The sequence below is a fragment of the Aricia agestis genome, chromosome Z (assembly GCF_905147365.1).
Source record: "Aricia agestis chromosome Z, ilAriAges1.1, whole genome shotgun sequence".
Taxonomy (NCBI): domain Eukaryota; kingdom Metazoa; phylum Arthropoda; class Insecta; order Lepidoptera; family Lycaenidae; genus Aricia; species Aricia agestis.
In genome coordinates, this window is record NC_056428.1 from 34,888,879 (window position 1) to 34,902,114 (window position 13,236).

General features: G+C 36.0%; 1 protein-coding gene across 1 annotated transcript in view; it reads right to left on the bottom strand.

Annotated features, from left to right (window-relative positions):
* The window catches only part of LOC121739113, a 28,976-nt gene that overhangs the window by 8,729 nt on the left and 7,011 nt on the right, over positions 1–13,236 (bottom strand). Inside the window, exons 7-8 of the mRNA XM_042131440.1 lie at positions 4,863–4,933; positions 2,877–3,016 (exon numbers count right to left, since the gene is read on the bottom strand). Of these exons, the coding sequence (XP_041987374.1) occupies positions 2,877–3,016; positions 4,863–4,933 (211 nt within the window). The remainder of the gene's footprint in view (positions 1–2,876; positions 3,017–4,862; positions 4,934–13,236) is intronic.

The following is a 13,236-nucleotide window of genomic DNA, read 5'->3' on the forward strand; positions in this document are numbered from 1 at the left end:
ACTTTGCGTTAGTTGACGTATTCAATTATTGAATGCGCCAAAACGAAAGTTGAATAAAAGAAGATGACGAAAATTGAAGACGAAAGCGCATAGTGTGGACACTGGACATAGCTCATTAGGGCTATAATTAGTAGCGACTATAGTTTGTGCGTTTTATCATGATATGGGTGACACATTATAATTGACAATAGTAGGGAAGGTACCTAACAAAAATTAATTGATAGTTTAAAAATATCGAATCACTTCGTAAAGGAATTGCAATCGAAGTTATCGATTTCGTACTGACATTTCAGTGGTGCCGGCGATTTAAGATGGCCGCCCTTTTTTATCGATTTGATTTCGATTCAACAGAGTCAATCTCTATTGACATAAGTTCCGTTTCATGCATATGACATTTTTCAAATGTTTTCGTAACAAGAATTTTATACTCCTATTTCACAGTTAATATTTATAATTTTTATGAATAAGTTAGCATTTAGCATCTTTTCATTTTTATAATATTGAATGTACTGTCACTTCTTGGTGGAAATTCATCTTCAATTAAATAATTATACACTTTCCTTGCACTTATTCCACTTTAATTAATAAAGTGGAATTATTTAATTGACATTTCATTTTTATTCATTTACGATAATAGGAAACATTTGTTTTTGTAGATGGAATATAATTTATTACATTTTGATTTTTTTTTGTTTTCTTGTAAAAAAAACCCGTAGCAAGGAACATGAAAACTGTCACCCATATCATCTTAGAACGCACAAACTATAATGTGCTACGGTACGAGCTGGCGTAGCAAGTAGCTACGAAAATTGTGCTACGGCGTAGCCGCTACGGCGTAGCCGCTACGGCGTAGCCGCTACGGCGTAACTCGTAGCAGCTGTAGTAATCAAATCATGCACGAGTCACGACATTGTCAACCAAATACGTTTAGAATTTTGCTGGTGGTTATTAGTTATGCATAACTAGCTATTTGACCGAGCTTTGCTCGGTATTCGATAAAACACCAATAAAATGTCATTTTTTTAAAATGATTCCTAGCTAGGTCGATTTATCGCCCCCGAAACCCCCTATATACTTTGGAATCTCGGACTCGGCTTAAACGAGCAATTCTTGTATATATACAAGAATTGCTCGTTTAAAGATATAAAATATAATATTATTTTACGTAGTTTACATCCTCTTAGTCAACGTTTTTATTAATATTTATAGAAATTATAAATTATAATTTTTTATTCAATGTTCCTTATTATTTTTACTTGTTAATAATTATAATAGTGCTAAGTTCTTTTTCCTTAATCCGCTATACAATTTTACACTAAAATTCACATTTTATTGATAATTTTTTATACACCTTGCTATTTTATGAAATTTGCTAGCTTGTAACATGTTCGGACGATTTCTATAGAATTTTCCTTTTTACACGTATTTTATTAACCGACTTAAAAAAAGGAGGAGGTTTCTCAATTCGACCGTACATATGTTTTTATGTTTGTTCGTAGATAGCTTTGCCGTTCTTTCTTTGTCGGAAAGAGGATACTTCACAGGTGGTCCCAATATGATATGGAAATACTGTTTGAAGTCGGTTTGTTTGTAATAATAATTACTTTATACTTGTTTCTACGGTACAGTGATGTGATGAGCTACAGTACTACGTCACAATAGACAGAACGAACCAGTAAGCTAAAGTGTTCTCGAAATTTATATTCTTGAATTTTGACGTAATATTATATCATATGGGCCGCGTCGCGCGCCGTGTGGACTGGCTTTTAGGGTCAATTCAGACCGCAACGTGACGAGGCGAGGCGCGACGCGACGCGACCTAAATTTGTATGGATTTGACAGATGTCGTCAGCGTGAGACGTCTTGCGAATCTGCCAAATCCATACTAATTTAGAAATGCATCTACGCGTCGCGTTGCGGTCTGAATCAACCCTAAGGGTCAATTCAGACCTGACGCAATTGAAACCTGTCAAATCCATACAAATTTAGAAATGCATCTACGCGTCGCGTTGCGGTCTGAATTGACCCTAACTCTGCGTTGCTCAGCCGTTGGCATGCTTACAGCGGTACCCGCGGCGATTTACCGGTTTGTTTAAAGTCGGCCTACTGGTTCGTTATGTGTATTGTGGTACATGCGTCCGCTACGTGACACTACACTGCGGTGTAGTTATGTCTATTGTGCTGCGGTGTACCTCGCGCCGCGCTCGCTGCACGTCTCCCGTCCCCTCGGCACTACGCACAGCCATTGTGATCTAGCAAGTTTATAATAATCATCATTTTCGGTCAAGGAAGTAATATTTTGTGTTTTTTGAATTCAAAATAGGTGTATTCAACCTTAACGCTAAGTATACGTAATTCAACGATATGCGAGAAGTACGGCCGCGTACTATATGTATACACGACTATTTTAATATTTTTTATTACTTGTTACTCTCTTTATAACACTATTATTTATATATTGACATTGCTCATATTATTGCTGGACAACATAATAATTATTAATTAAGAAAGTGTTTTATTGTGTCTGTAATCATAGTGTTTGCCAGATGTGAACTCTACTTTTATTGTAAATATATATCTTCCATAAATGTTATCTTCTATCCAAACGACGAGACATACCGAGCGCGAGTTGCGAGGAATAAATAAGGATTTAGCGCTCTTACAAAATACATTTTTTTTTATAAATTTTATAAGAGTGCCAAAATTCTTAAAATTCCTCATTCGACTGCCCGCTCTTCAGCTCCCGATCCCTCAGAGCTCAGACACGCAGTATAGCACAGGTACACGTCACAATAGCTTCCAAGGGTCATAGTGACGTCTTCGCTACAATGACCTGCCTTCGGGACAAAATAAATAAATAAATAGCATATACATACCTGGATGTAGACCTGGGTGTTGAAGGTTCTATGGTGAGGTCTGGCAGGCTGTGCACCAGGGTGACCACGTTGTTCTGCGTCTGTACTTGAAGCGTCTTCTGGGACTCCGACGACTTGTCCGGACTCTTCGAAGCCTGAGACTGAACGATATCAATAAATTAATAAACGGTAAATACCCTATTATTTGCACAAGACTTCGGTTGCATTTACGTAATAATCTGTGGTGCATTCATACAGTATCCATTTTGAAACAAAAATCCATGAGATAGGCCTTTCGCTACAAATTATTATGTATTAAATGAGATATACAATTAGGTATTACACGAAATTTAAGACGTGCGTATACATATTTGTCTGGAAATAAAGAAACATTTTATAGTTTTAAGCTTGTGACTTAATACCACAAACTAATAACGGATAAGAGTACAATACAAATTGAGATATATCGGAAGCGGATCCTCGCTGATCGACAAAAAACATTTACGTCTGATTTTCTTTTATGTTATCGAAGAAAATGGTTTTCTCGGGAATATATTTTTATGTCTGGATCTCATTTTGTGTGCTGGTAAATAACACAATACATAATTTGATGAGGTTACGATAGCTATCGGGATATAATTATTATATTGATTCTTATTCTTGAATGATAAGACTCGAACTGTATGTACTTGGCTCATTTAAAAAGATCTGAGTTAAAGTAAACTTTGTCGGTTTGTTTTATAAATTAAGGCGCTCTTGAGATAGTTTGGGTAATTGCTAATTGCTTATCAATAGTTTTTATTGTTCGTAGCTTATCAAAATATCTTGTCATCTCCTTTATAAATAAAGATGTCAGTGGATGAAGCAAGTAACTAAAAATTTGAAAAGAGGCTTTAGGACCGGAAAAAATATTTAAAATCCAAAGAAAGTAGATAGGCTGATGACGAAGTAAATAAGTTACAAGGTTTGTTCAAATTATAAGGGAAAAAATAAGAACCTAATTGCTCTTATGTTATAAAATGTTAGTTATCAACTTCCTCCACTCACGTCTTCAATTAATATATAGGTTGCGAATCATAACCCTTCTTTTTGGCTTCGCTTTAGTCGGATTGAATACATCGTCTTACAACGTTGCAAAAATGAAAAAAAATCAAAATCAAAATTTTTATTTCTAAATATTGTAACAAAGTTAACACTTTTGGAATACTTGAGACATTTGTCTATAGCTTTGTCCACACTGTGCCTTTTTCCGTTCATCAAAGGCATGCGTTATACGCAGTCAACAGCGAACGTGAGGCATGCTCGCGACGCATGCCCTCTGACCGTATCCAAAACTTCAAAAATGACAACATTGGCGTTGCGTTGCGAAAGCTGATGACAAAAATTTAAGTGAAGTGTGGACCATAAAGTTAATATACCGCTAGGTATATAAACTTTATGGTGTGGACATAGCTAATGACTCAACTTCTCTGATAGTACTATCAGAGAAATGTATTCATGAGCAGGTAGATGACCTACGTGTTTTGGTTACTTTACGTCAAATTCAGTCGATTACAACAGCTAACATTAAGCCAAATGACGTAGATCCACCATCTGCTATGAATCAATTTCTAAGATACAACTGCATTCTCAATGTCTTAGCAGTTTATAATAGCAATCTACTACATGAGGCCTACCACCAATATAGAATTCTTTCCCTATCACCGGAACCGGCGTAAGAAACTCGCACGGGGCCACCTTTTACCAAAAAGATGGAAAATAATAATGATAGTTTAAACTAATTTGCACTAGCTATGTAAAAATGTGGTACATTTATATAGAAGCGACCTATGGTCTGTCAGTTTATTTTTCCCAAGGTGTGCTATCATTGAGAAAAACAGTTACCTTATAATAAGCCTTAGCACACAAACGTTCTTTAACAACTTTTGTAAATTAATTAATTGATTGATTAATTAATTTATTAATTGCTTGATTGCAATGTGAATTGAGTCAAATAAGTAAACTTACCACCTCCTGCTGCGTGGAGACGGCCGTGTCCGACTCACTCTCGCTGACGACGTTCACCGTGATCGACGTTACTGTGGACAAATCGGGCCCTTTAGCCAAGACGTTTTCTTTACCGCTTCTTTATAGAATCGCCGATCAAATCGTATAGAATTGACATAAGCGTTCGACAATATGAAGTTGACGGTAGACTCGTCTAATGTTAATTACATACATTTTGATGGGCAATTTGATGCGATGCGATAAAAAAAACGTCTTGGCTAGAGACTCAGACATTACGACGTGTTCAGACCGGAGATATTGTATACAGGGTATAAAAAAGCTAGATTTATATGAGTCCGCCCGAACGCGCGGTTTGGCGTCTACACAGTACACCGCGAGATTACAAGCAAATGTAAGTATGTAAATGACAGCGCGCCGCGCCGCTATTTAAATAAATCGTACATATTAAGACGCTCCCCCTACGGAGATGCCGTAATATACAGTTTTTAAAACCTTATTAACTCATAATTTGAAAGCTACAAAATTATAATAAAAAACTTGAGAGGTGTCAAGGGAAACCCGAATGGAACGAAGTTATTTCTCATGTTAAAAAAACCTATATACATATACACTCAACAAATTATTTAAAAAAACGCCATCTATTGACGCCCAGGAATACTAACAACGCGTCGCTGTTTATTTAAAAAAAACGCCATCTAGTTGACGAACAAAAATAGTTACTATCAACGCCCTCTGACCCAAACATGCCGGTACTAAAAAAATGTCGAGGTCAAATCAAGGTCAAATATCGTTCTGTCTAGCCTTCAGATTTACGCCGAACGCTTGATAAGGAACTTCGTTCCAAAAATATAGCAATAATCTTCAGTATATGAACTTGCCTTTCATAGTTATAATTTTCCTATTTTTGTTTTTTTATACTCATGATATCAGCTTCCAAAGTAATACCAATTTATTTGAATAAAGTTAAAACCGAATCTACTCATAAACGATTATTATTAAGTAGATCTAATCCAGTCTACTGCGCCCAGTGCGCGCCCAGTTTTCAGCATAACCTTAGTGATTTATTATCTGTACGGCAATAAACCTCCTGTCACGAGTGAATTTATCGGTGGATGTACGTACTGCCAGTAATTAATTTATACCCAAATTGTGTGCTGCAAATAAAATTATTAGATAGCAAATTATTTTTCAGTTTTTACAAAAGGGCCTGTTTCACCACTTTCTGATTTTCTGAGGCTTTTCACAACTTTTTTGACAGATTCTCCATACTTGATCTGTCAAGTTAATTGGTTGATAGCCTAGATTCGGCACTTATCTGGAAGTGGTGAAACAGCTCGATTTGGCGGCTACACCCCTATTATATTTGCTAGTGTATGTAGTGGCCAGAATGCTCGTTCATGCAGATGCATATGTCGCAGCCACCTGGTTTAAATAGCTGTTCAATCAAATAGCTAGCCCTTTGACTGAACAAAGCCATTCAATCACACGTCTAGCTTTTTAATTGAATATTCGCTGTACTACGGACGTTAAAACGACTCTGTTCAAAGCGTTCTGTCAGTCGTTTTATTCGGGTGGCCTGTGGCTGACATATCTGCGCCGAACCTACAGCGTCCTGCGCGTCCAATACAACAATATCTTCAGAATGCTGCTTGGGCTGCCATGGCGCTGCAGTGCGTCAAAAATGTTTGCTGAGTCTGGCGTTGACGGCTTTCACGCAGTGATGCGCAAAAAGGTAGCGTCGTCATTGCATAGACTTCGTAGCAGTGAAAACAGCATTCTGAAGGTCATTGCCTCTAAATTAGACTGTCCCATTCAAAAATACTGGATGGAGATAGGGATAGGCTTGATGTCGTAAATATTATACAGACTCTACTAACACTACTAACATATTTATATAAGATAATTGTTACTAACTATCTCTAACAAATCTATGGACAAATTAGTCTGAAATAAAGTTTTATTTATTTATTTATTTATTTATTTAAAGTCGCTCAAAACGTTCAACACTACAGCTGATTCAAAAGCCGCCGTTTGATTGAATTAGTTTAGAGCTCACCACTGCGGCGCTAGGTGCGTTTTTTTATGTATATGGCGTCAAAGTAACGGGTTATTTGTGGTTGTATTAATATATTTTTCGTAAATATACGTTACAAGTATTATTAAAGAGACAGAAATTATGGGGACATACGAGTGAATCAAAATTTAAATAAATATTAAAGGAGAAATTACGGAATTATGAAATGCATCACCAAGGTATTTATTGCAATTGTGTTCAATTACGCTATTTTAAAGTATCCTGTGATAAAAAGTATCCTATTTCCTTTCCTTTCTTGATATCTCTAAACCAAATTTCAGCAAAATTAGTTCAGCGGTTTGGGCGTGAAGAGGTAAAAAACAGACAAACACACTTTCGCATTTATATAATACTAAATGACGCCCGCAAATCCGTTGCGCCAAAATTAGTTTATCGCACGGGGACCGTACATTTTTCCGGAATGAAAAGTATCCTATGTCCTTTCTCAGGACTTAAAGTATCTCCATGCCAAATTTCAGCAAAATCGGTTCAGCGGTTTGGGCGTGAAGAGGTAACAGACAGACACACTTTCGCATTAATATAATATTAGTATGGATTAGTATGGACGATACCAGGAACTCCGTTGCGCATAAATTCGTTTACCGCGTGGGAACCGAACATTATATTTCGGGATAAAATGTACCCTATGTCCTTTCCTGGGACTCAAAGTATCTTCATACCAAATTTCAGCAAAATCAGTTCAGTGGTTTAGGCATGAGGAGGTAGCAGACAGACTCACATCGCAATTATAATATTAGTATAGTATGGATTATCCAAGTCCATACTAATATTATAAATGCGTAAGTGTGTTTGTCTGTCTGTCCGTCTGTCTGTCTGTCTGTCTATCTGTCTGTCTGTCTGTCTGTCTGTTACCTCTTCACGCCCAAACTGCTGAACCGATTTGGCTGAAATTTGGCATGGAGGTACTTTGAGTCCCGGGAAAGGACATAGGATACTTTTTGTCCCAGAAAAATTCACGGTCCCCGCGCGATAAACGAGTTTTGGCGCAACGGAGTTGCGGGCGTCATCAAGTACTACATAATGTGCACAACTCGGTTCGCTAATAGGTAAAGTCTTTGAGTCTTTAAAGACTAAAGTTAAATACATAACTTTATTAAAAATCAATTGATAAAGTTAAGGGCAACAATTTATGACTCTAATAAAACACTAAGTGGAGGTTATAAATAGTGCATCCACTGCGCCAATTAATTTAGCTGAAAATGAACAGAGCGCTTTAATCGAATCGGTTGGCTTTCAAAGCTTAATATAATTTTAGCTGAGAGTTGGCCCTCGGATATAAGCCTTATTGGACAGCCCCGGTTACGGTTGAAACTTCGCCTTGCTCTGTAAATACTTTGATTTATACGATTTCCTTATATAAACCGTTTATGATCTACAATAAAAATCGGCTAAGTGCGAGTTGGACTCGCGCACGAAGGGTTCCGTACCAATATAGACAGAATAGGCTAAAATTATGTTTTCGGTATGGGACCCACCCTTAAATATTTATTTTATTTTTTTATTTTATTATTTTAAAAGTTTACATTTATATATGAGGATTTTGTGAAAATTTCAAGCGCCTACCTCTTGCCATTGTTGATATTGAGCAAAAAATTACAAAAAAATCACGTTTGTTGTATGGGAGGCTCCCTAACATATTTAAATTATTTTGTTTTTAGTATTAGTTGTAATAGCGGCAACAGATATACACAATCTATGAAAATTTCAGAAGTCTAGCTACAGCGGTTCTTGGGATACAGCCTGGAGACAGGCAGACAGACGGACAGAAATTGAAGTGTTAGTAATAGGATCCCGTTTTTACCCTTTCGGTACGGGAGCACTTAAAATGAATTTCAGTTTTATTAGTCCCGCTAAAACTCGAAAACGGCTGTACCAATTTGCAAAAATTTAGTTTTGAATTATTTTGGAAGTCCAGGAAAGGTTTACATTATGGTGGGAAAATTTTGGTGTTATTAGTGATCAGAATCTGGTTTACTAATAAAGAGAGAGATTTTGCAATTATTTCTCTCAAATCAATTCAGTACTTAACCCTTTAACCGCCGAGCTTAAAATCAATTGTCGTGCCTCCAGCGCCGGCACCATATATCGAAAAATTTATACCTACAACAAATAGTGATGTGCAATACTTATCTATTTCGATGTGGATAATTTATTTCTTAATTTATAATTTATATAAAGTATAAACTGATATCTAGTATTTGAATCCATAATGTTGTTAGTAAATATACAACGCTGGCAAAAACATTAGATAAAAACAGCTTGAATAGTGAAGTGACATAATTCCCGATATTTGTTATTACACTTCAAATAATATTAATTTCATAGTTTCCACAGATTAAACAATTGAGTTGTTTAAATATATAACCTACTACAAATATAGATTTTCAATAGTAGATCGATATCCCATCCCCTTTACACGCATACAATTTCATCTAAATGTCGTAGCAGACAGACAGATAGGAAAGCGTTACTTTGTAATTTATTGTTACTTATTTCTAATTTAAGTATCCACTACAATCACATTTATCGATAGCATCATCATAAGCACAACACTAGTGGAAAATTCTAGAAGGCGGCACTCGCTTATGACGTCAGAAGCGGTCGTCTTTTTCCGACCGTGGCGCAGGGTGTGCTGACAACATTCGTTTCTAAACATGCAGGCTAGGGATGGAAATCGTCAGTTTAATCACTGAAATTTTTATACTATATTTATAATAAATTGAGTAAAACAAACACGTTTATTTGTTCAGTAACCATTGCTTTATTTGTTTTATAATAAACTAGATGATGCCCGCAACTTCGTTGCACCAAAACTCGTTTGTCGCGCAGAAACCGTACATTTTTTCGGAACAAAAAGTATCCTATGTCCTTTCCCGAGACTCTTAGTATCTCCATGCCAAATTTCAGCAAAATCGGTTCAGCGGTTTGGGCATGAAGAGGTAACAGATAGACAGACAGACAGACACACTTTCGCATTTATAATATTAGTATGGAAGTATGGATTAGGTAGTAAAAACAGAAATGTTTTAATTTATGTGGATTTTTGTATTAACTGTAAATCATTGCTTATGTCCCGTCCCTACTGTCGGATTTTTCCGACTCGGGCGTTAGACATCAATACACTTTTCTAAGAATATTTTCGGTAATTTATTTAACTTTAGACATTATTTTTAGGTCTTCTAATTAAGAAACTAAAATGTAATCAATTGTAAATGATTACTTCGTTAACTTTTTACCAAGTATTAACATTATTTTAATATTATACAGTGCTATCAAACAAAAAAGGCAGATTAACCGAGTAGTGGTACTGGTCGTAAATATCCGACCTTGGCGAAATGGGCACGAAAATATTTGTCGGATTATTCCGACCTTGGCGGCTAAAGGGTTAAATGAATAGCCAGAATTGTCAAACTGACGAATGTTAAATTAGTACGAATTACTATAACTACTATTTTGCATTTTATAAAAGAAATATAATATTATGTTATGATTCTCCGAAGAGACCCCGCAGATGTTACAGTTTTAATTCAAGGATCTCGATTCTCGTGGCAGTCGGTTGACATTATCACAGATTTCAATTGCGTCAGACGTCTTGCGAATCTGTCAAATCCATACTAATTTAGAAATGCATCTACGCGTCGCGTTGCGGTCTGAATCAACCCAGTCTCAAAGCAACAGCTGTCTATCAGGTGACACTTTATAACTTCGTCGATCAATGCAATGTTTAGCCTGCCAAGCGACTTTTCTAACGTATCAGACAACAACGTTTTTTTTTACTTCTTATTGCCTGTTAAGCAGTTGTAATGACAGATATATTGTGAATTATAATTGTGATTCAGCAATGTGTTACTTTATATATTGCGCTTGTAACCCTCCTGCGAGAGGTGGACGTTCGCATACCGCCGCCTAGACTGGCTACAAATAAACTCTATTAACCGTGTCAAGATTCCAGCCAAAGCACCTAAAGTCCTAAACAGTGTAGATCTTAGTAAAGTGGATACTTAGGCTACGTTTCCACTGGAGCTGAGCTAAGCTGCGTTGCCAGCAATGTGTTTATAAGAACACGCTTCCTTTGCCTGAAACATTCAGCGCAATGATTTTATTGATTCTTGTAAAACACATTCCTCGCAACGCAGCTTAGCTTAGCTCATCTCCGGTGGAAACGCAGCCTTACAACCCCGTAAGTTACGGGTGTAGTAATAGGTAAATGATTATAATCATTTACCTGTAAGTTACGGGTGTAGTACAGGTAAATGATTATATTCATTTACCTGTAAGTTACAGGTGTAGTACAGGTAAATGATTATAATCATTTACCTGTAAGTTAGTTGAAATTCCAGACAATATTTCTACGAACACATATATATTGTTCCTCCCACGCCGAATTCGATGGATGACCTATTTATCCCACTGGGCTCGTAACCCGTGGATGGATGGACCGACATGACCGCCAACAGATAGGGCTCACTTCCGACTTTCTACATACCCGTCCGCTGGATTATACTTTAAGACTATCAAATGAACAGAGTTTTTTAGGGTTCCGTACCCAAAGGGTAAAAACAGGACCCTATTACTGAGACTTCGATGTCTGTCCGTCTGTCTCCAGGCTGTAACTCAAGAACCGCTATAGCTAGAATTCTGAAATTTTCACAAATCGTGTATATCTGTTGCTGCTATAAGAACAAATACTAAAAACAAAATAAAATTAACATTCAAGGGGGGTTCCCATACAACAAACGTGATTTTTTGGCCTTTTTTGCTCTATATCAATAATGGCAACAGGTAGGTACTTGATTTTTACTCAAAGTCCTTAATTATATGTGTAATTTAATATTTTATAATAATATTAAAATAAAATAAAAAATTAAAAACCCCCATATAAAAACATAATTTTTGGCCTTATTTTGTTCTATAATGGTACGGAACCCTACGTTCGCGAGTCCGACTCGCACTTGGCCAATTATTTTAATAAATTTTTTGGGGGGAACAGACTTCTCAACAACATTTCTAAGAAAATTCTAAATATTTGGTGTTCCAAAGTATGGGCATCGAACCTACGAGTAGGAGTCTGAGTCGAGAGTGCTGTAAAGCTATTAAAAGTGTTAAAGTGCAAATAATACAATACAATACAAAATTATGAAGTCTAGTATCATTATTAGCGAAGATTCTATTCCGACTCCTTATAGCTAAGTATAACGCCGCTGTTTTAATGCTATTACAATACCTCTCGTAAGATCTTGAAATGTTATACAATACTCTCAGATAATATAATGAGCAGTTGTTGCGAGCGCAATAAAATATTATTTCTGATTTGTTTTCTTTAATGCTATTTATTTTTCCTTCGGAATGAATTCTAGGAAGGAGATGAAAACATCCTATGTGTCCGTTCAATAACTTCTATAATAATTTAGGACAAGTTAACTCTAATATATATTTATTAATTGTTTATTAAAAAAAGGAAACCTGCGGTACACGTATTAGAAAATTACAATATTTCCTACTACTATCTTCAGAAATTATTTAATTCGATCTATAATTAAATAAAATGTCACGAATGTCCGTTGTAGTAAGAAGAATACTTCGTCTCTCTCACTAATTAAATCGACTAATGACTTTCAGTTAAGAGAAAATACATTAACAAAATAATTGTTCTTAGTTTCTTTTCTATTTTTGTGTTTGTAGAATTCTAACAATAGCTTATTATGTATTTGCTGTTTCTTGATAATAAAAATAAGCGAAGATGAAATAATTCTTTATTTGGGTCGACGGGGAGACAAATAATCGGTGTCTCTAAATAACTAGAGCATAAGTTTTTTATACATCCGATCAGAACTCTTATATAATATTATATAATATATATAATATACCGTCTGAAGTAGACGTACAACTATTTCTTTGATATAATTCACGCGTTAAATCCGAATTCCATCATCTCACTTCTTTCTGTGATCGGGGACAGGTCATTTCACAAGTCAGACGTGTATTATGAATCTCAAAAACGGTCTCTACAGCATCGGCTTGGACCAGTGATCGGACAAGTATGTAAGAAATATATAATACGAATTCCAAAACATTAAAATTTCACAGCCAAATGAAATACAGGTCTAGAATATATATCCGTAATTTCGTGGGTTCATATCAGAAACCACTAAAACTATCCATCGATCATTTCTTCTACTGTGCTCCGCGATTATGGCTACAGATACTATATACGAAAAAAAAAAACTGATTAGGTAGGATTGTCTGACTCGTCTGACTGGAAAGACGATGCACATTGTG